Source organism: Lithobates pipiens, unplaced genomic scaffold, assembly GCF_037356315.1.
Source record: "Lithobates pipiens isolate NorthernLeopardFrog02 unplaced genomic scaffold, aLitPip1_a1.2 Scaffold_8, whole genome shotgun sequence".
Classification (NCBI taxonomy): Eukaryota; Metazoa; Chordata; class Amphibia; order Anura; family Ranidae; genus Lithobates; species Lithobates pipiens.
The window spans coordinates 581,253,504-581,277,116 of NW_027507903.1; the positions used below are offsets into that span (position 1 = coordinate 581,253,504).

The 23,613-nt window shown below is 44.5% G+C and overlaps 1 protein-coding gene across 1 annotated transcript; it reads right to left on the bottom strand.

Annotated features, from left to right (window-relative positions):
- Positions 1 to 2,344: 2,344 nt before the first annotated feature.
- Positions 2,345 to 23,613, bottom strand: YIPF2 (Yip1 domain family member 2). Its single transcript, XM_077470279.1, has 8 exons — positions 23,474 to 23,613; positions 18,302 to 18,444; positions 13,324 to 13,404; positions 12,359 to 12,446; positions 10,533 to 10,649; positions 10,254 to 10,420; positions 8,589 to 8,771; positions 2,345 to 2,685 (listed from the first exon to the last, which is right to left on the bottom strand). The coding sequence occupies exons 1-8, from the start codon at positions 23,502 to 23,504 to the stop codon at positions 2,590 to 2,592; spliced, it is 906 nt and encodes a 301-aa protein (XP_077326405.1). The 5' UTR covers positions 23,505 to 23,613; the 3' UTR covers positions 2,345 to 2,589.

Genomic DNA, 23,613 nt, shown 5'->3' on the forward strand with positions numbered 1-23,613 from the left:
GCCTCAGAAGGAAGGGGGGGTGGAGATTTGATGCCACACACGTTACACGATAGAGTAGCAAGCTGAGTGAAAGGAATGGACAATACACACACACAGAAACGTGCACAGCTGAGGCTGCCAATCACTTGTGTGCTGGAGGGAGGGGCCCATCTCCCAGAAACCACTGACCATAGAAATGCTTTAGGTAAAATAACCTTAAAGTGGCTTTAAAAGGCAGAAGGTTTTTACCTTAATGCATTCAGGTAAAAAAACCTCCTGGGTGCAGCTCCCCCCAACAAATACTGGAGCCAGATCTTGATCCAGCAAAGTGCATGAGAGCAGCGACAGGAGCCACTGGCTCCTGCCAATTACAGCCAGTGAGCCAATGAGGAGAGCATGGTGGGTGGGACAGAGCCATGCTCAATGTGTAAATGCACAATGTCCATTCTTGGGAGTGTGGCTCAGCAGGTTTTCTGTTGGGGGGCACTCATCAGGGTGGGGGACCTGAAAAGAATTGGATCGGGGCTGCTCTGTACAAAATAAATTGCACAGAGCAAGTAAGTATGTTATTAAAAAAAAATACAACCTTACCCACTTGCTTACTGGGCCCTAACCCCCTTCCTGCCCAGACCAATTTTCAGCTTTTAGCGCTGTCACTCTTTGAATGACAATTGCGCGGTCATACAACACTGTACCAAATTAATTTTTTCTGGGGCTGAAGTGGTTAAAGCACACTCATGCTCAGATGCAAGTCGTGCCCACATATGTAAACAGTGTTCAAACCACAGATGTGAGGTATTGCTGCGATCATCAGAGGGAGAGTAATAATGCAAGCACAAGACCTCCTCTAACGCTAAAACTGGTAACCTGTAAAAAAACAAAATTTAAAGCGTCACCAATGGCGATTTATGTCCCAAAGTTTGGTGCCATTAGACGAGTTTGCGCAATTTTAAAGTATGACACCTTAGGTATCTATTTACTTGGTGTAACATCTTTCACATTATACAAAAATAATTTTGGTAAAAATAGTTTTTTTTATGATTTGTTAAAGTGTACCCCCCCCCCCCCCAAAAAAAACTCATTCAAAAAATGTCTGCACAAATTCTGTGTGACATAAAAAAAAAAAAAAAACTGCCATTTTATTCCCTAGGGCAGTGATAGCGAACCTTGCGCCCCCCTTGATGTTTTGGACCTGCATTTCCCATGATTCTTATGCACTGTAGTAGGAGCATCATAGGAAATGTAGTTCCAAAACGTCTGGGGTACCAAGGTTCGCCATCAAAAAATATATATTTATAATGTTTGAGGGTTTTCGAAAAAAAAAAATTAGCTTGGGCTGGAAGTGGTGGATAAAAAAAGGTACATTTACTATTTTTAGTATGCATTTAGTAGCCTGTAAATCGGGGATCTGCAATTAGCAGAACTACAAGTCCCATGAGGCATAACAAGACTGACAGCCACAAGCATGACACCCAGGCATGATAGGACTTGCAAAACTACAACAGCTGGAGGTCCGCTAATTACATATCCCTGCTGTAAAGTATTGCACCCAAGATCAGCAGTTCAACAGTTCCCCGCCCGGACATGCTCTTTTCAAATTGTAACAGCAGGTGCAGATATCAGAGGATTAGCTGCAGGTGCTGGAGCATGTTCCTGAGGGTAAACGTAATCTGGTGTTGACATATACAGTCCGGCCCTCAAAGTGTCCACTCTGAACTGCGCAGGCGCAGCATGGAGCAGAAGGAGATTCGGAAAATCTCTGAAGATGAACGGCGCCTGAGCCGTGAGTCCAGGTGCAAGCCCCACCATCCAAGTGGACATAGGGCTGCACATATTAGAGGGCCCCTCGCGGGCTCACCACGCTTCAGGCACGGCCTCGCTTCGCTTGGCTCTTTTTATTCTAACTATGCCCACTTGGATGGTGGGGGCTAGAACCTGGACTCATGGCCCAGGCGCCGTTCATATTCGGCTATTTTCGGAATCTGCTTGTCCTGTGTACTGCGTGTACACTGTGGACACTATCTGATGGGGAACGCTATCCCACAGGACACTGGTCTTGAGTGGCCGGAGAGGGATTTCACTTTGTCGCAGGCACTGTGCTGGAATATAAACATCTTAGAGTACTATGAACAGGCACGTAAGTGTATTCCCCCCCCCCCAATAAATTCGCTATCATATTTCTTTTGCATTAAAGAACCTGCCTGTTCACAATTTTTAAATTTCAGGTACTGAAGTGTCCGGATAAACAGAACTGATCTTTTAAAAAGTGGAGTTCAGCAGTAGCAGTCTAGGTATGGTAGTAGGCACACAGATGGTGCAGTAAAGTGGTGCCAGCTTGTGTTGGAAGGGTTATGCCAAGTATAGATTTCATTGGAGAAAAAAAAATGGTCTTTATTAACCAAACCTTAAATTATCTTCATCAGCAAAGAACCATAACCAGTAAAAATAGAGAAATGCATTTGTTGAGCCAAGTGCAACAGATCACCATCTTCTTCTGTGGGTGGTCACCCCCAATGTTCTATACACAGTCGCAAATACCGGTCACCCAGAGCAGGCTTCTGTAGTGTACACGCTCTGTCCATTTAATAGTCATTATAATCTGGGAGATGATCACATCTTCTGTGACGTGGTGGGAGCTTTCTGCGTGGTGGAGGTTCCAATGGGTGCTTCTGAACTGTGTTCTTCCACTCTTGTGAAAAAGTATGCCTGGAAAGACAGAAGGTTTCCATTATACAAAATGCTGCTGCACATTCCTTCCTGTAACTACAAACAGCTGCAATCCTGACCTAAGCAGGGAAGTAGATTTGTCTGACCAAGAAATATGAACTTGACCATTTAAATAAAAAAATAAAAATAAAAAAACAACATGGAGAAGACTGTCATCTGCTACAGAAAAGGCCTGACAGGAGACAAAAACCAGGACAACTACCGTATTTTTTGGCGTATAACACACACCCCAAGTTTAGGGGGCAATTTAAAACAAAAAAAACTTTCAGGAGGCAAGTTTAAGAAAAAAAAAAAAAAAAAAAAACTTACATTTAAATGCCCATCAATGCAGCCTTATCAGTGTCAGTTGCAGCTTTGCATTTAGTCTCATCAGTCATTTGCAGTCTTTTCTGTGGCTTTGCCATTTAAAAATGGCGCTGCCGAGATACAGAGCGGATGTCCTGTGTATCTCGGTGGCGCTCGGCCACTTTTGGCCAAAGTCGGCCATTCTCAGCGGCTTTCAGCTTTCTGAAAGCCGCCGAGAACAGCCGAAGATAGCCGGGAACGGCCGAGTGCACCGAAAATACCCCCGAAGCCGCAGAGCCAGAAAGGGTTAAAAATTGTAGGGGATCGGTGTATAACATCCATCCCCACTTTCCCCCTGATTTTAGGGGGGAAAAAAGTGCGTGTTATATGCCGATGAATACAGTAAGTAATACATAGCACTGACACTTAGTGCAGCATCAAGTCCAGTAAAATAGTCCCATTGCAAACTTTGCTTTGTAATAGGGGGTGTGGTGGCAAACGACAGCTGGAAGCCGGTATCAGCAAAAGGTTAATGCCTACCTCTGCGTTTAATATGCCTTTAAATTGTTTGGGGCAGGTTCGCCCAAACGACCTATTTACTGCTGTAAATGTTGGGTGCCCTGTATTATCTGAATGCAGCCTCATCTACATACAATATGCAGCTCTGTGTTCTGGCAGTCAGATGGGGACTTCATCCACTCATGGGAATCTCTGTGTTCTATGAATGAATACAAAGCTTCCTCTGTTTGGCTGAGGAAGACATCACAATGTCATCAGCCTCCCTCTCCGCCATTCAGAGGAAGCTTTGTGCTCATTCATAGAATACATGAAAGTGAGGCTATATATATATATATATATATATATATATATATATATATATATATATATATATATATTACAATACAGCACACCCAGTAAGTGCAGTAAATATTTATTTTGGACCACTTTAAAAAGGTTAGTTCACCTTTTACAAAAAAATAAATGCAGGTAAGGGGGTGTCTGTATATATAAAAAAAACAAAACAAACGGTAGCTTTTGACTAAAGTTGAATAATGCCCTTGCCTACATGCAACATGAAGCCTGACTGGAGTACTCCCAGGATGTTACTAAGGTTTGAGATCTCGCCCTTGTGATGGTGGAGGTGAGCAGTAATGACTAGGCCTCACTTAGCAACGTCCTGGGAGTATTCCAGTCAGGCTTCAAGAGGTAGATAAAAGGCCTACACCTATAGCAAGGGCATTATACATCTACATAGGCAGAACTAAAAGGTAAACGAACCCTATAGACATATGATGTCCGCATATGGGATGTCCCATCCTGGGCGGGCGTCATATGACATCCTCGGCTTCCCCACGGTATAGGGGGGCGCGTACCCACCACATCATGTAGGAGCTGATGCACGTGCCTGGTGGCCGAAATCGCTTACGAAAGCGAATTATAAAAATGTTATTTGGGTATAGTGTTGCATGACTGCGCAATTCGTCATTTAAAACGTTACAGTGCTCAAAGCTGAATTTGGCCTGGGCAGGAAGCGGGTGAAAATGACCACTATTGAAGTGGTTAAACCAAACTTTATTCGAGACATTAAACATGGACTTGGGTTTTAAGACATATTACCAGCACATCATGGATCTCCAAGATGGCGTCCAAAACTTTCATAAGGAGACTAGAAATGGAAGCCTCCCCACTTCTCTTATGACAGAGTCACTTTAAAAAAAAAAAAAAAATGGAGGGAGGTCACATGACCATCCTCCTTGGTCTTTTCATCCTGCTTTAGGCCCTTTTCACACTGGGGTGGGAGCGGCGTAGGGGGGTAAAACGGCGATATTTTAAGAGGTTTTAGCGGCATGGTTTTAACCCCCGCTAGCGGCTGAAAAAGGGTTAAAACCACTAGCCACGCAGCCCCAGTGATTTCAATGGGCAGGAGCAGTGTATACACCGCTCCTTCACTGCTTCAAAGATGCTGCTTGCAGGAGTTTTTTTAACGAGACACAGCAGCGGCTGTTTCAGGGCGCTTTGCAGGCGCTATGTTTAGCGCTGTGGCACCTGCAAAACGCCCCAGTGTGAAAGGGGTCAGCACATCACCTCAGTAACACCCACTCAACAGTGACTGACATTCCATAAACCCCATACATGCTTATCTAAACTAATACCCACAGCTTTACCTAAAAGTGACCAGCAGAAGACCATAAACCAGATTCTATGTGCTTGCAGCCCAGATCACACTGCACAGCATAAGGCTGGATTCACACCTATGCATTTTTAGTGCTTTTGCACTACAGAACGTGTTCCATAAGAAAACCATGTTAAATGGACTGTAGTGCAAATCTGCCCAATGCAAAAAGGACCAAAATTGTATAGGTGTGAATCCAGCCTTAGACACTTCTATATCCCTAATACTCCTGAATAACACAGCACACATAAAATACAGAACACAGAAAGTCCATTCTACCCACTGAATCACACCGAGAGCAAGACACTTGTTCCAAAGCCCAGGAGGAGGAGGTGTCAATTTGCGTGGGGCCTGGGCAGCTGCAGACAGGAAGTGTACCCGCTGTAATACTCTTCAAATAAATTTAAATGCACATAAATGGGAAGGGAAGAACACATAGTTTTCCACCAACCAACAGAGGCAGAAATGTGAGGCTAGAATTCAACTTTAAGCTGGGAACACACAGTACAATCCTCATCCCGGATCGCTCCTGAAGCGAAACGGACCGCCGCAGCCAGCGGGAGGGGGTCCGATCGGACCCCCCCACCTGCTGGAAGGCAGGCACATATGGGTACGTGCTTGTGCCTGTCCGTGCCATTGTGCCAACGTATAATTACATGCGGCGGTCCTAAAGTGGTTAAAAATGAAAAAAGCGGCAAAAAAAAATCAATTTATTTAATGTGAAATGTGGAAATATTCACTAACAAAGCAAACAAAAAAAAAGTTTTAATTGTTTATTGTTTTTAAAATAGTCGTGAAAAAAAAAGGCAGGAAAATAATTGGAGAATAGGGAATTAATTAAGGCTGATTAGAGTAAATTAAGGGTTAATAAGGGGTTAAACAGAGGAACATTTGTTCATCCCCACTGACAGCTCAAAGAACCGAGCCTGAAAGTATCGGTTTCAGGTATCGGTGCATTTGCACGAGTACCAATACTTGTGCAAATACTCGGTATCGGCACCAATACTAGTATATATTGTATTTGGTTTTTTATTCATTAAAGAGTATTATAAAAATAAAAATTGCATTGGAAAAACTGCTGCACAAATACTGTGCGACAAAAAGTTGCAAAGATTGGCATTTTAGTCCTTAGGGCAGTGATGGCGAACCTTGGCACCCCAGATGTTTTGGAACTACATTTCCCATGATGCTCAGCTACACTGAAGAGTGCATGAGCATCATGGGAAATGTAGTTCCAAAACATCTGGAGTACCAAGGTTTGCCATCACTGCCCTAGGGTGTCTGCTAAAATAAATATATATATATATATATATTTTTTTTTTTTTAACCTCCTCGCGCCCGCCCTATAGCCGAATGACGGCCGTAGAGCAGGCGCGTTCGTTCGGGCGGTCGTCCCTGGACGGCCTGATGTTTACTTCCGCAATGCGCGCCGCCGCGGGCGCGCATCGCGGAAGTTCTGTGTTCGCCGTGTCCCCCGGGGACAGGCAAACACAGATCGCTGTAAACGGCCAATCACAGCGGCCGTTTACAGCGTGATCGGCGTGTCCAATGGGAGATGATCTCATATGTAAACATATGAGATCATCTCGCAGCGCCGCTCTCCTTCCTCGCACAGACAGTGCGAGAGGGGAGAGATGAACGGCTGCAGCGGCAGCCGTTCTGATTGTGGAAAAAAAATAAATTAAAAAAATGAAATAAAAAGTGCCATCCGCCCCCAGCAGTGCCATCCGCCCCAGTGCTACCTGCCCCCAGTGCCATCCACCCCAGTGCTACCTGCCCCCAGTGCCATCCACCCCTAGTGCCATCCACCCCAGTGCTACCTGCCCCTAGTGCCATCCACCCCAGTGCTACCTGCCCCTAGTGCCATCCACCCCAGTGCTACCTGCCCCCAGTGCCATCCACCCCAGTGCTACCTGCCCCCAGTGCCATCCACCCCAGTGCCACCTGCCCCCAGTGCCACCTGCCGTCAGTGCCACCTGCCGTCAGTGCCACCTGCCGTCAGTGCCACATAGTGCCATCTGTCATCAGTGCCACGTATCAGTGCCATTTGTCATCAGTGCCACCTGTCAGTGTCACGTGCCATCTGTTGTCAGTGTCACGTGTCATCAATGCCACTTATCAGTGCCATCTGTCATCAGTGTCACGCGTCATCGGTGCCATGTATTAGTGCCATCTGTCATCGGTGGCACATATTAGTGCCACGTATTAGTGCCATCTGTCATCGGTGCCACGTTTCAGTGCCACGTGTCATCAGTGCCACGTATTAGTGCCACGTGTCATCAGTGCCACGTATAAGTGCCACGCGTCATCAGTGCCACATATTAGTGCCATCTGTCATCAGTGCCACATATTAGTGCCATCTGTCATCATTGCCACGTATCAGTGCCATCTGTCATCAGTGTCACGTGTCATTGTCCTGGTGCTTCAAAAGTGTAATAAATAGTCAACAAGTTAGATGTGTAACTTATGTTCCTAGAACACATGATGGCGCTACCTGCATGTTGGGCCTCTCTATGTGGCCAGGCTGTGAAAAAGTCCCACACATGTGGTATTGTAATACTCAGGAGGAGTAGCAGAATTTTTTGGGGGGTGTCATTTGTGGTATACACATGCCACGTGAGAGAAATAACCTATTACAATGACAATTTTGTGGAGAAAAAAAAAAAAATGAAAAATCTTAATTTTGCAAAGAATTGTGGGAAAAAAATGACAACATCAAAAAGCTCACCATGCCTCTTACTAAATACTGTACCTTGGAATGTCTACTTTCCAAAAAGGGGTCATTTGGGGGGTATTTGTACTTTCCTGACTTGTTCGGGTCACAAGAAGCGAGATAGGCCACCAGTACATCAGATGTGATCAATTTTGTGCGATTCGCACCACAGCTTGTAGACTCTCTAACTTTCACAAAGACCAAATAATATCCACTAATTTGGGTTATTTTTACCAAAGACATGTAGCAGTATAAATTGTGGCCAAAATTTATGAAGAAAAATTAATAATTTGCATAATTCTGTCACAGAAACAAAGAAATATGCGTTTTTTTTCAAAATTTTCGGTCTTTTTTCATTTATAGCGCAAAAAATAAAAACCCCAGAGGTGATCAAATACCACCAAAAGAAAGCTCTATTTGTGGGAAAAAAAGGACAAAAAATTCATTTGGGTACAGTGTTGCATGACTGAGTAATTGTCATTCAAATTGTGAGAGCACCGAAAGCTGAAAATTGGTCTGGGCAGGAAGGTGTTTAAGTGCCCTGTAAGCAAGTGGTTAATCTTGTAAACAAAAAGTGCCAGAAAAAGCCTGTTGGTTAAAACCATGTAACTGACTGAACAGAATTACAAATCCTTTTGACAAGTCAGGTCATTTACAGACATGTAGATCTCCACTTTACTTAGAGTACTAGTTCTCTAGAAGTGTACATACCTTGCAGCCCACAGGTAGCAGCACATGTAGAAGCACCATGCTCGTTACCATTCCTATAGCCACCATCTTGTTGTCTCTGCGGATGTGCGGCCAGAAAGCCAGAACGAGGACAAAAGCAGAAAGACACATGGCCAGCAGAAGAATGATCCAGCGGAATATTTCATACGGGACTACGCAGAGAAGCTAAAAAAGGGAAAGAAGAACAAATGTAGTACCATTATATTGGCTCCAACAACATTCTAAAAATTATAAACAGAAAAAAGTGAAACTGTCGGTTATAGCAGCCAATCAAATTCACAATTTTTTATTTTATTTTTAAACTAGAGGACAGCAGGAAACGTTACCTTCTACATCTTTAGAGTTGAAGATGTGATACAAAATAAAGGTGGTATTTTTTTTTTTTATCTTTTTAAACCTCTACTAAATAAAAAACATACAGCGATCAGCCATAACATTATGACAGGTAAAATGAATAACACTGATCATCTCATCACAATGACATCTGAAAGTGGGTGGGATATATTAGGCAGAATGTGAACATGTGGCCCCTAAAGTTTATAGCAAAAAAAGGACAAGCATAAGGATTTCAGCAACTTTGACAAGGTCTAAATTGTAATATCTAGATGACTGGGTCAGAGCAACTCTAAAACTGGAGATCTTGTGGAATGTTCTGGGTCTGCCGTGGTCAGGACCGACCAAAAGTGCAGTGCTTCAAGGAAGGAAAACCGGTGAACCAGCAACAAACATTATGGCTCATCGATGCTCGAAGGCAATGAAGGCTGACCTGTGTAGCCCAATCCAATAAACAAATTACTGCAGCTCAAATTGCTGAAAAAGGTTAATGTTGGTTCTGATGGAAAGGTCTCAGAACACACAGTGACTCCGTTTTTTGCATACAAGGTTGTGTAGCCGCAGACTGCTCAGGGTGCTCATACTGACCCGTGTCCACAAATAAAAGCACCTACAAAGGACATTTGAGCATCAGAACTGGACCACAGAGCAATGGAAGAAGGTGGCCTGGTCCGATGAATCACATTTTCTTTTACATCATGTGGATGGCCAGGTGCATCACGTCACTTACCTGGGAAAGAGATGGCACCAGGAATGCAATATGGGAAGAAGGAAAGCCGGCAGGGGCAGCGATTTGCTACTGACAGCTTGGTGCCAGATACCACAGTATACCTTCACAGATCTAGTGGAGTCCATGTCTCGATGGGACAGAGCTGTTTTGGCATCAAAGGGAAAACTACCCAATATATTAGGTGGGAGGTCATAATGTTATGGCTGATTGGTGTAAAAAGAGGAGAAAGAAAGAGAGAGAAATAAATAAAAAGAAAATAAAAACAGATAAAGAGGGGGGAGGGGGGAAGAGAGAGAGAGAGAGAATAAACAGATAAAGAGAAGTGAGAGTGAAAGAAAGGGAAAAAAAAAAAAACTAAGAAAAAAAGGGAAAGAAAGAGAAGAGAAGAAAAAAATTAATAAAACAGATAAAGAGAAGTGAGAGAGAAAGGAAAAAGAAAGAGAAAATTAATAAATAAAGAAGTGGAAGAGGAAAGAGAGAGAAAGAAAGAAAAAAAAAAATCTATAAAGAAAGATAGAATGTGAATAAATAAAGCAGAGACCATGGATGTAAGAGGTGAGATTTTCACCTGTACGAATACTCACAGTAGAAGGAATGTATGCAGACAGGGAGTAGCCATAGACACACACAGTCTCCATGAAGCTGTAGGTCCCCACTGTTGGGATCACTCCTTTCCTCCACTGCAGGAATCCCCATAGACATAAAGGTACCAGCCAGGCATAACTGTATATGACGATCCCAGCAACCGTCACTGTCACAGAATGAACAACACATCAGCCAGGTAGCACAGAGACAGCAAGACTCCCCAGCCATACCCATAGATCAGTGACCGCCATCCAGACACACACATTAATATTACTCACCTTTGTGAAACTGGGCGCTGTAGTTGTAATCTGGTTTGCCATGCATCTGGATAAAGGTGGCAAGGTTCCCCACCACTGTGACAGTGATAACAAGTGTGGCACAGATCCAGAAGGGCCCTGACACAAAAAAAAAAAAAAAAAAAAATTGGTGTTATTTTGTCCCGTGTCTGTTTTCACCCTTCAGGTCAGTCAACTTCAGAAGAAAAAAAAAAAAAGATTTTTGGGAAACTGCACAAATGAAATAAGTTACCTCTAATGATTAGCATCCTATGTGCAGATGGGTGCTGTTTACTGTAAAAAAAATATAGTATTCTTAATCACTCTTCTTGTGGCACTGCAAACAATTGAGCCATTTACTCTCCCCTCCTCCATTCACAAAAGAGCTTGTATTTTCCCCCCTAAAAATCAAGGCGCTCTGTGAATGGAAAAGGGGAGATTCTGCTGCTTACCCACCCTTGTTCACAGAACCCCTTGCATTTTGTGAAAGGATGACAAAGCTTTTGCCAATGGATGAGGGGAGAGTGAACAACATAATCCTTTAATTGTACTATAGCCAGAACTGTCATTCGCACTGCTGGAGCAATGATGGTGGGATGCAGCAGATCATTTTTACAGTAATCAGCAACAATCTGGGCCTAGGATTAGTGGCAATTATTTCAGTCATGCTGTTTTTTGTTTTTTTTACTGGAGTACCACTTTAACCACTGAACACAGTCATATGACGTTGTGGGCTTTAAGTGGTGATATCTGAATGATGGGTACAGCTGCAAGCATCATTCCAATATCAATTTTTTCAGCAGGCGTTTCCCTGCAATGTAAAAGCAATCATAGCAGCTGTTCAGTCGCTTGCTTTTACAGGCGATGGAAAAGAGCCCTCCGGTGCTTCTCCAGTCTCTCCCGTGTGATCGGGGAGCCGGAGAATGAAACCGCCGGTGGTTTACCATAGAGCTGACCAAGAACCATGTGGTCCCCGGCCATCTCTATGACTCTCAGAGGCCAGAAGCGTCGTCATGATGTAAACACTGACTTTTTTTTTTTTTTTTTGCTGGAAAGCCTCCAGCACAGGGGAGAGATGTGGGGACTTGTAGACCCCAGATCTCTCTGTAAAGAGGACCTGTCAATCCTCTATTTCTATTACAATGGACATTTTCATTCCTTGTAATAGAAATAAAAATGATCAAAAAAAAAAAAAAGAAGTGTAAAAATAGAAAAATAAAACAATAATAAGAAAAAAAATATATATATTTTTTTAAAGTGCCCCATCCCCTTGTGCTTACGCACAGAAGCAAACACATACGTAGGTTGTGCCCACATATGTAAATGACATTCAAACCACACATGTGAGATATCACTGCAGACGTTCGAGCAAGAGCAATCATTTTAGCCCAACAAGACCTCCTCTGTAACTCTAAACTGTAAAAGATTTTAAAGCTTCACCTATGGAGATTTTTAAGTACCATAGTTTGTCGCCATTTCACAAGCGTGTGCAATTTTAAAGCCTGACATGTTATGCATCTTTTTACTTGGCGTAACATCATCTTTCACGTTTTACCATTAAATTTGGGTAAATATTGTGTTTTGTTTTTTAAATTTATGAAATGGCTTTTTTTCCCCCAAAAAAATAAACAAAAAAAACCCACACGTTTGAAAAATTGTTGTGCAAATACTGTGTGACATAAAAAATTGCAACGACCACCATTTTATTCCCTAGGGTCTCTGATTAAAAAAAACAACATATATAAGGTTTAGGGGTTCTAATTAACACAGAATTTTATATCTATGAGAGAAATGTCAAAATTGACCCGGTTGGCAAGTGGTTAACTTACCATAAAGATCAGGATGATTCCGCAAATGATGTCTGACAAAATTCTTCCCAGGAACAGGCATGAAGGACGCTCGGATCCTGTCCAGCACCTAAATCAAAAAAACAACACCAGAGTCCACAAAAAAAAAAAAAAGTTACTGCCAAGCAAATCAGTCCCAGTCTTAGAAGAAATGTTCTGGTCTGTGGAGCTTGGTATCTTCAGTTATAATGCTGGGCTATTTGCCCTGTATTGTACTTGATGATGTCAGAGTACAGACAGAGTCCCCCTCTCTCTCGTTCCTCTATCACCACAATTTCTCTCTTTCCCCTCCCTCTCCCCTATCACCACCCTCTCTCTCACACTCTCCTCCACCCCCCCCCCCCCTCTATCCACTCCATTCCCTCCCCTCTCTCTCTCTACCCCCCCATTCCCCTCTCTACTCCCCCCTTCCCCCCCTCACTATCCCCCATATTCCCCTCTCTACTCCCCCCTTCCCCCCTCACTACCCCCCCCCCATTCCCCTCTCTACTCCCCCCTTACTATCCCCCCCATTCCCCTCTCTCTCTATCCCCCTCCCTCTCCCCCCCCCCATTCCCCTCTCTATCCCCCCTCCTCTCCCCCCCCATTCCCCTCTCTATCCCCCCTCCTCTCCCCCCCCATTCCCCTATCAACCCATTTCTCTCACCCTTCCCCCCTCCCATACCTGGCTCTCACCCCCTCTTTCACTCCCCTCTCTCTCACACCCCCATCACTCCTCTTTTTCCATGTATCACTGTGGTAGGCTAGGGGGAGAGGTGGGGGGGGAGACACGACACCATGTTTTACTGCACCAGGTAACACCAACCCTAGAGACGCCACTGTTCCTAGTGCCACGGAAAGCCTTACATTGTGAACCAACAGCACCAGGTGCTAAAACCCAGTATCCTACCCACCATGCAATTCTATCATGATGTGTTCTATTTTTTAACTAGCTACGTGTCCAATACCTGGTATGTGTCTACATCGAACAGGTCCTGATAGTACTGAAAGGTCCAGAAACCTGCGGATTTCTTCTGGGATGAGAGGAGCTGCAGGGAGGGAAGGTGAAAACAAAACATGTATTCATGTTCAGGACACAATCTTCACAAAGTACACAGCATTCTATATCCAGCAATATAAAGGTATCTCTGTATTCCCCTGTCAGAATAAAATAGCACAGTGGGGGGGGGGGAGATCACTGTACTAAAGTCAATTGTTAGTACAGCGATCTGTCCGGGGTTTTTTTTTTTTTTTCGTTCAGCCTGCTGGGTTGAAGGAAAAAAAGAAAAAAAAAAGAAACTTAGTGTGTACCAGGCTTCATGCCAGTGTGACAGCCATATTTGCCTGCACATTTTCATGCAGGCATTCCTGTTCACATCACTAGGTATGCATCACCGACACAGCTACTGCTCCCAATCTGACAACCATGCGTGTGCATGGCCCTGAATGCAGACTGTCTGCGTTTGGGGCCATGCAGCCGCTGCATCCCAACTGAAGTGAATGGGAATGCCTGTGTGGGGGTGTATGGAACTAAGGATGCACTGATAAACCCCCCCCCCCCTTTTTTTTTTTAATCAGCAAGTACCAATACTATTGTCAAGTACTCACCGATACCGAGTACCCATAATTCATGCACTTTACGTCTATACAAAATGAATGGGCACAAACTATACTGCAAAGAATCGCATGCAATTTGAACAGGAATGCAGTGGCAATTCCTGTCCGAATTTCATGCGATTTCCTCACCGCTCATGTGTGAACCTAGGCTCGTCATAGTGACTTCAGCCCAGGTTCACACAGGAGCGGTGTGGGAAACCACATGTGATTCGGACAGGAATCGCCAGGCATTCCTGTTCAAATTGCATGCGATTCTTTGCAGTGCAATTTGCGCCCATTCATTATGTATGGACACAAATCACACTGCAAAGCATTGGTTTTGGTTATCGGGAGCATTTTTATGAGTACTCCTGAAAATAGTCAGTATCGGTGCATCCCTACATGGAACACCTGCACATCCTCATATGGGTAAATACAGCCCTTGCACAGGTGTATGCTGTAGTACGCCTGTGTGAACAAGGCCTTAGACCAGCAGGCTGCCTGTCACCAATACGAAGCAGTCACCCCCATATCTACATAACCAAATTTGTCTTTCACCGAGTGGTGCGCCTTACAGAGGAAAAAAATACACTTTTTGAAATAAAAAATAAGACAGACAACAGTAAAGTTAACTCATGTTAATGTTATGCTGAGTAAACTAATACCCAACATGTCACGCTTCAAAATTGCGTCCGCTCGTGGAATGGCGACAAACTTTTACCCTTAAAAATCTCCATAGGTGACGTTTAAAAAATTCTATAGGTTGCCTGTTTTGAGTTACAGAGGAGGTCTAGGGCTAGAATTATCGCTCTTGCTCTACCGATCGCGGCGATACCTCACGTGTGGTTTGAACACTGTTTTCTTATGCGGGCGCTGCTCGCGTATGCGTTCACTTCTGCACGTGAGCTTGGTGGGACGGGGCGCGTTTTAAATTTTTTTATTAAATTTCACCTTTTCTTTTTACACTGTACTTTAAAAAAAAGAAAAAAGAAACGGTGTCACTTTTATTCCTATTACAAGGAATGTAAACATCCTTGTAATAGAAAAAAAAAAGCATGACAGGGCCTCTTAAATATGAGATCTGGGATCAAAAAGAGTTCAGATCTCATATTTACACTAAAATGCATAAAAAAAAATAATAAAAAAAAAAAATGGCCCTTTAAGAGCTATGGGTGGACGTTTTGACGTCGCTTCCACCCTGCAATGGTATGGAGACGGGTGGGGGCCATCTTCCTCTCACTCGTCTCAATGCCTATTACGGAAGAGGACCCGATCACCTCCGCCGCTGCTGACGGCTCTGGTAAGCGGCAGAGGGCACCAGAGAGTGGCGGGAGGGGGGGCCCCTCCCCTCCCACTGCCGATAAAAGTGATCTAGCACAGAGACCACTATTATCGGAAAGCGGACTGCCCGCTGAAGAGGAGGATACTGGGGTTATGGCAGCTAGCTGCTGCCATAACAAAGACATCCCTCTTCAAAGAGAGGACGTACATCGGCGTGTGCAGCGGTCTGGAAGTGGTTAAAATCAGTCTGAATATGCAGTGCAAAGCATGCTGTTATACTCACTGTGGAACTTAAAGGGTTAATCCTGCACACTGTGTAAAAGGGCTGTTTGATCCTGTCTTCTCTGACTCTCCCCTTCTTCCACAATCCATCTCCTGATAGTACAGAGCCTTGGGGAGCCTCTGCACATGCTCAGTTTGGTGTTTATTGCTGGAGGAGTCCCCCCCAGGGTGCATGTGATCAGCACAGGGCCAATCGGCACTATCCAGACAGAGGGTCAGGGGTCCAGCAGCCTTTAGCAGTTTATATTTACTAAAATAATTGCATTTCCATATACTGTGGGAGACCAGATATTGTAAATGCAGGGTCCTAGGTTTAGTAACACTTTAATGAAGCCATTTATGTAGCTGTGTCTGGCAGAGGAATGCACTATGTTCAGCAGCACAGAAAAAAATAAAAAACGCATCTGTGGCAGTTTTTATGCTGTCCACATCTGTGCCAACGTTTCCTTTCAAATGAACCCTACTGGCCACCACTACCCATGGCCAACATATAAACAATCTTCCCAGCTCTCTGAGAAGTGCCCTGTTTCTGTTAAAATATAGTTCATTACCTGTGGAAGGTAATACTGACAATGTCATACTGACAATGGTCTGGCTCTGGAGTCTGGATCCACCCCCCTTCCTGTTATCTTGCTTGATTGATGTTGGCTCTCTCCTCGTTCCCGAGACTTCATACAACACACAGCGCTGCTCCCCTCCTCCCTCCTCCCCTCTTTTAGACAGAACAATCTCAGCACACATTCAGGAAAGCAGCAGGCATTAGTGAGTGTAGAAGTCAGTGATCTGTACAGTGTATTATAGTCTACTTTCCTGCTAAAATTATAATGTAAAGAATAAATTTTTAACATAAAATACAACACTGGCTTTTGTTAGCATTGCCTACATTCAATGTAAAACAATTAGAGCCAATATTGTGATTTCATAATTTTACTGGCTATTCAGATTGTTCTGTGATTGAGGTCATAAAGCCTTCCATGTACATATGCTGGTTTCACACTGCTAGGAGTACAGGGGATGGGGGTGAGGGTACTGTATAAAAGTACAGGAGATGAATGAACTGTATAGGAGTACAGGGGATGGGGGGTGATGGGACTGTATAAAAGTACAGGGGATGAATAAACTGTATAGGAGTACAGGGGATGGGGGTGATGGTACTGTATATGGGGGAGGATCAGTGACAGAGGGATGGTGTGGGAATTACATCAGTAGCAGAGGGATGGTGGGATGGGATCAGTGACAGAGGGATGAGGATTTGTATGCACAATAAAGGAGACTCTGGGGACAGATCGGGGGTCACTTTAGATGTGGGGGAGTTCTCCCTCTCCTATGTACTGTACACATGCATGCTCTGTACACATAGTACTGTGTTCATTTCAGAGAACAAACACGGCACAGGTCACTATGCTCGTCACCATGTCTCCTCTTCTGATAATAACACAGTGCTATGTGTAGAGAGATTACCTGTGTTCATTTCTGAACATGAGAAGTTTTCAGTGCCTCTCCCCCCATCGGCTGTAGGAGACGATGATACAGACTTTGAATGAGTGAGGGGAGGAGGGAATTCGGAGGACACAAGAACATCAAAGCCCAGGGGAGAGGTGTTGGAGTCTTGCAGAGGAGAGCTTGCAGATAACAACCAGGGAAAGGTGAGGAGACTTCACTGCTTCTATCACACTGCTCCTGCTTCCAGGTTTTAGCTGGGGACACGCTACCATGGAAACAGAAGCAGGTGAAGAGTGTGCTCGTTCTAGATAGCAACCTGGGTGTGCGCATCTTCACCAGGCACACCCACATGTCCTCCAGTGGGAGGGAGTGAAAGAGAGGCTGGATTGTGGAGCTGTGTACACACCCTGGAATCTTTTAAACGGAAAAAGAACCATTAGAGGCTGATTCTGTACACTTCAAAAAGACTATTCTACAAAAACTCAATGCAATGCAGGTATGAGGGTAGCATGTACTACCTATTTTTGCATTCCCATACTTCTCCTTTAATACAAGGATTGCTTTAAGATAACAAATGTTATTAAACTCAGGGTTTAAAAAAAATATATATAAATATAATATTACATATGTGTGTATGTGTATATAATTATTACACACATACATACATACACACACACACACACACACACACACACACACACACACACACACACTACAGCCATGGCCAAAAGTTTTAAAAATGACACAAATATTAAATTTCACAAAGTCTGCTGCTTCAGTGTTTTTAGATTTTTTCTTTTGTCAGATGTTACTTCACAAGTGTCAAAGGCTTTTATTGACAATGACATTAAGTTTATGCAAAGAGTCAATATTTGCAGTGTTGACCCTTCTTTTTCAAGACCTCTGCTATTCGCCCTGACATGCTGTCAATCAACTTCTGAGCCACATCCTGACTGATGGCAGCCTATTCCTCCATAATCAGTCCTTGGACTTTGTCAGAATTTTGAGGGGTTTTGTTTTTTGTTCACCCGCCTCTTGAGGATTGACCACACGTTCTCAATGAGATTAAGGTCTGGGGAGTTTCCTGGCCATGGAGTCAAAATGTCCATGTTTTTTATGGCAAAGAGGGACTTTGCAATTAATTGCAATTCATCTGATAACTCTTTAAAACATTCTCCAGTAAATGCAAATTGCCACAACTGAGGCAGCAAACTTTGTGAAAATTAATATTTCTGTCATTCTCAAAACTATTGGCCACGGCTGTATATTTATGATTCACGCACACACTTGAAGTCAGATTCCCTAGCATAGAAAAAAAAGGTGGTCAGTGGGGATTGCAGTTACCTCAGTCTGATCGGTCTCACCCTCCTCTCCCTCGCTGTCATCTCCCATGGGCAGTGTGGCATGCTGTGGCTTTGTCTCCTCATTGGCACTCCTGGTTGTGGCGGTCGGGTTCTCAGACAGGAGGACGGCAGCTTCTTCAAACTCTGGACAGAGAGCACAAAGAGAAATCAAACAGCAATTCCACATAACAAGTGCAACCAATCTGTTGGGGGGGGGGGGGAGGGGTGATATGGTCCAACAAGCACTACAGCTGTGCTAAAGACAGAACATTTCTTCTGTATATATTTAAAGCCACCAATCATTTAAATCTCATAGACACTTTATGGTCCAACCACAGGTACAAGAAAATATTGGCGGGGGGCAGCAATAGCTTCATTGTGGGACTCTTATCTGAACACACCTGAGCTCATCTCTACTCCTTGCATACATTACAGGACAAACAGTCCTACACCATATGTGATGTCAAGGAACCGCCCACAGCCTGGAGTATCATGGAGAAGAAAAAAAAAAGGGAAGTGCAGGAGCAAGGAACACAATAAATAATAGTTTTCTTTTCCCATCCCAGTGTTGGACTTCACCATCCTAATGTCATTTTCACCCTACTAATGACAAGCCACTTTAAAATCTGCAGCTTTCTTTAAAATAATCCCTGGAGATCCTGCCATAAAAGTCCTGGTTCAGGCACTTCCTTCTACAGGGTGACAAGTCAACGTTTTGTCTGTTTCCCAATGCTACTCCTGGGTTGTCACATGGGTGTCAAATGTAGACTAAGTGCCAATTCCAGTACACATTCTGCAGGCGTGGTAAACTGGTCACCATTAATAAGCCGGCTCTCAGAAATGTAATGCAGCTGTCTATGGAGTGCATGTATACGGGATGGTTCCTGCGGGAGATCAGCAGCACTGAGGTACAACAAGGGATGAAGAGAAGGAGAAAACTTTATTTTAATTTTTCTTTAGAGATGTGATCAATAACTTATGATTGTATGTTAACTATCAATCAAAATCCACTTCCCCATTTGTGTCAGATTAATAAAATGGATGACTAAAGATTGGTCGGTCCCTATCCCCGAGAGATTGAATATATGGACTAGTGTATGGCCACTATATATGAAGGGATCGGTACATTCTGTGAAAGGACAGCAGACAGTGGGGAGCTGGCCTGGGGTGTGCTCACGAATTTCTCTTCTGTATTACTAACTGGGAAGCAAAACAGGTTTCTAGATTACTGAAACTAGGACTGGTCCCTATCCTGAGAGATCGACTGGTCCCTATCCCAGATTACTGACACTGGGAATTGTACCTATCCCCAGGAGATCATCTGGTCCCCACTCCAAGAGATCAACTGGTCCCTAACTGAAGAAATTGATGGTCCCTATCCTGACAGATTGATTGGTTCCCATCCCGAGAGATCTCCACTGCGAGAGATCAAATGATCCCTAACTGGCTTGGGACGCCGGACACCTCTCCTGCTCCACACTAGGAGATAGTGTGATGGAGGCACCTTTCGCGCCATCCCCCCTCCCCTTTGCATACTCACTTAGATGATTGCCTAATTGTCTCCACCTTACATACATAGCATTGGCCCACCTGACCTTCTCAGGCTGCACACTGAAGCATCTAGGACAGTGATGGAGAACCTTGGCACTCCAGATGTTTTGGAACTACATTTCCCATGATGCTCTTGCACTCTTCAGTGTAGTTGAGCATCATGGAAAATGTAGTTCCAAAACATCTGGGGTGCCAAGGTTCACCATCACTGATCTAGGATTATCCATATCACCAGTCATACTCAGGTACTTGCCTTGCCGTTGTACTCAAACAACTTTTTGACATACTATACCCCTTGGGGAGATGCCAATGACCTCCTAGTAGGTGATTTGCTACTTCACCTTACGTTTTGTGTATTAAAAAGAAATTTTTCTTTTCCCCTATTTTCAGTCATGTGCAGGTTCTCTGCTCTCTGGCAATACCCAGGAGCCCCCCTGTACACTGTGGCTGGTTCACCTTCACTAGGTCCCTACCAAAATCCTCTGCTATCCGTGAAAGTGGCTGGACAGGTATATCCCATGTTTTTTCCTTTGACATATATCCTTCTGGTTTTATCGGACATGTATATCTATAGACATATAGCTACAACTTAGATGTCAGATATATATTTCCAGTTATTTGGTTTATGAATTTGTATATTCGCCTCTCTTCTCTGTCTTTATAGCGATTATTGTCGCTTCAACAAATATGAAAGGAACACCAGAGGGTCTCTTTGGGACGCCCTTTGTGAGCGACGCTTCTTCTCCTGGGCCCTGATGCGCCGGGGTCTCAGCCTCTTCTCTGGGCTTCTGGCTGCAGCCTGTTTAGCGCTTTTAATTGGATGCAAGATAGCCTGAATATTTCTGAAATTTATACGGTCAGTGTAAAATTTAATTTTTTATGCTTGTTTAACCACTTCAATACAGGGCACTTATACACCTTCCTGCCCAGACCAATTTTCAGCTTTAGGCGCTGTCGAACTTTGAATGATAATTGCGCGGTCATGCTACACTGTACCCAAACTAATTTTTTTATCATTTTGTTCCCACAAATAGAGCTTTCTTTTGGTGGTATTTGATCACCTCTGGGATTTTTATTTTCTGCTAAATACAAAAAAGACCGAAAAAAAAAAAAAATAATAATAATTTTGTTTTTTTGTTTCAGTTACAAAACATTGTAAATAAGTACGTTTTCTCCTTCACTTCTGGGAACTGATGGTGCTGCACTGACGGGCACCGATGAGGTGGCAACAATGAGGCAGCACTGATGGGCACTGATATGCGGCATGGATGTACTGTAACGTATAGTACTGATGGATGCCAGTGATGCCCATTGTGAGCACTGATTGGCATCCATTGTGGGCACCCCTGGTGGTCAAGGGTGGCATACCTGGTGGTGACATCCCTGGTGGTCTTAGTGGCATCCCTGGTGGTCCAGTGTGGGTAATCTCAGGGGAGGCTGCGCTGATAATCAATCTGCACAGACACCCCCCCCCCCCCCCCCCCCGTCAGAGGAGCAGCGAATCGCCGCTACTCTACTCGCGTCTGGCAGACGAGAGTGAGGAAAAGCCGATCACCGGTTCTTCCTGTTTACATCGTGATCAGCCACGACTGGACACGGCTGATCACGTGGTAAAGAGTCTCCGTCAGAGACTCTTTACCGAGATCAGAGTTGCGGTGTGTCAGGCTGACACCCCGCATCAACAATCGCTGCGATGCGCACCCCCGGGGGCTTAATATCCGGAAGACGTCATATGGCATCTAGTCAGGATGTTGAAAACACTTTGCCGCCTCCATTTTGCTATATGCTGGTTAACATTCTGTTACAATGCATATATATATATATATATATATATATATATATATATATATATATATATATATATATATATATATATATATATATATATATATTCGATTTTTACTCCTACTATTTTACTAATTATAGACATATTCACATCCTGTTATAACCCCCCACTCCTGAAGAACAGAACCAATATCGCAAACTCGAAACGCGTTGGGTATCTCTGTTTTCATCATTTCTCAACAGATTAATGGTGGCTGTCAACATTTGTTGTTATAATTGTGTATGTTTGTATCTGCATCCCGCACATTTTATGTATTGTACATGAAAAGTATACATTTTTTTAACCTTGAACAATTAAAACTTTATATCTTTGTACTCCCTTGTGACCTCTTAGTCACACAATGCCCCGTTTAAAGTCCCATTCAGAGGATACTTGCCGGTTATTTATCCATAATTAGGGATGTGGGTCAGTGTAGTTTCTGTCTTGTGACGATTAGCACCATGTAATCAATTAAATGGTCCCTAACCAGGGAGATCGATTGGTCCTGAATAGGGATGAGCGGGGCCGTGTTCCCATACTCCACGTGTAGAGCCTGTCTGGAAGTCGGCGCAGCTCTGCGCTAATCACAGGTAGTGAGACATTTCCCGATCTCTGCAGCCGCACATCGGGGCAATGTCTCACTGCCTGTGATTTGCGCTGCGCTGACTTCCAGATGGGCTTTGCACGTGGAGTATGGGAACACGCCCCCGCTCATCCTTAGTCCTGAACCATTGAGATACAACGTCCCAAGAGATTCTTTGGGAGTTCCCAGATTACTGACACCAGGCTGTGATTGGACAATGAACAAAGAAACAATCACTGGCAGCTGTTATTTTTCTTTTGGGGGGAGGGGGCAACAAACACTGCCCCCCAAACCCCCGGTTGATCTGTGGCAACTACCCCCCCCCCCCACGACAGTCGGGACATCAAAGCTCTGCACTTACCCCATCTAGAAAGCGGGTGGGTGGGCATTGTGCCCAGCAGCTTTCTTCCTCCTCCTGTGGTGTGGATCACGGCGGCTTCCGCTGTGCATCCCTCCCCCCTTCTCCTGGGCGTCCAATAGGTTTGCCTGTCCTTTCAGCCAAACGGGAAACGGGTATCAGACCTGCTTTCCTGATTGGCGGAGAGGCGATTCAGCGTTAGAAAAAGCGAATATTCATTTTGCTTTTCTGACACACCTGGGTGGGTGCAATGCTCTGCGCCACGAGCCCATCCTGTTTTGAAGCCCATAAGTGCCTATGGCTCTCAGCAGATGCTTAAAAAAAAGGGGGGGGGTGGCCTCGGGTAGATTTACGCTGGGCATGAATTATTCACAAGGGGGGTGATGTGGATAGAGGGGGCGGCACCTGTGTGCCCTTAATGGACAGGCCCCCGGGAAACAATCCCGGAGTCACCGAACTAATAGCGTGCCGCCATGACAGGCGGACACGGTTGGTTGGGTGTGGCACCTTTCTTAGGATTTGGGTGAAGGAATACGACGGTCATCACCAGACCAAAGATCTACAAACCCATCTCATGTACGGCACATGTGGGAATTCAGCAAATAAAGGTTTACAGTGACTCCCCAGCATGCTCCAGAGGAATGGGCGGAGTATTCACTATAATATATATATAAATATTAGTTTTTGGGGAGATACCCCCTTTAATCTATCCCCTTGTTTATGGTGTGTGTGCCCCCCTTTAACAAGTCCCCCCCTGTGTCTAGGTGTGAATATCAGGACCTGTAGGTCCCCCCACACACAGAGGTGTCAGCCCTCTTCTCAGACTCCTTCTCGCCATCTCTATGGGGATTATTACCTTGGAACTGGAGCTGGTCGGGGGCCGCCATGTCAGCTGAGGGACATCTCACCGGTCACGTGACCCTACTAAGCCCCGCCCACTCCACTTCACCACCACGGACGGCCGCGTCACCACTTCCTGGACTGTACCACCCTCCT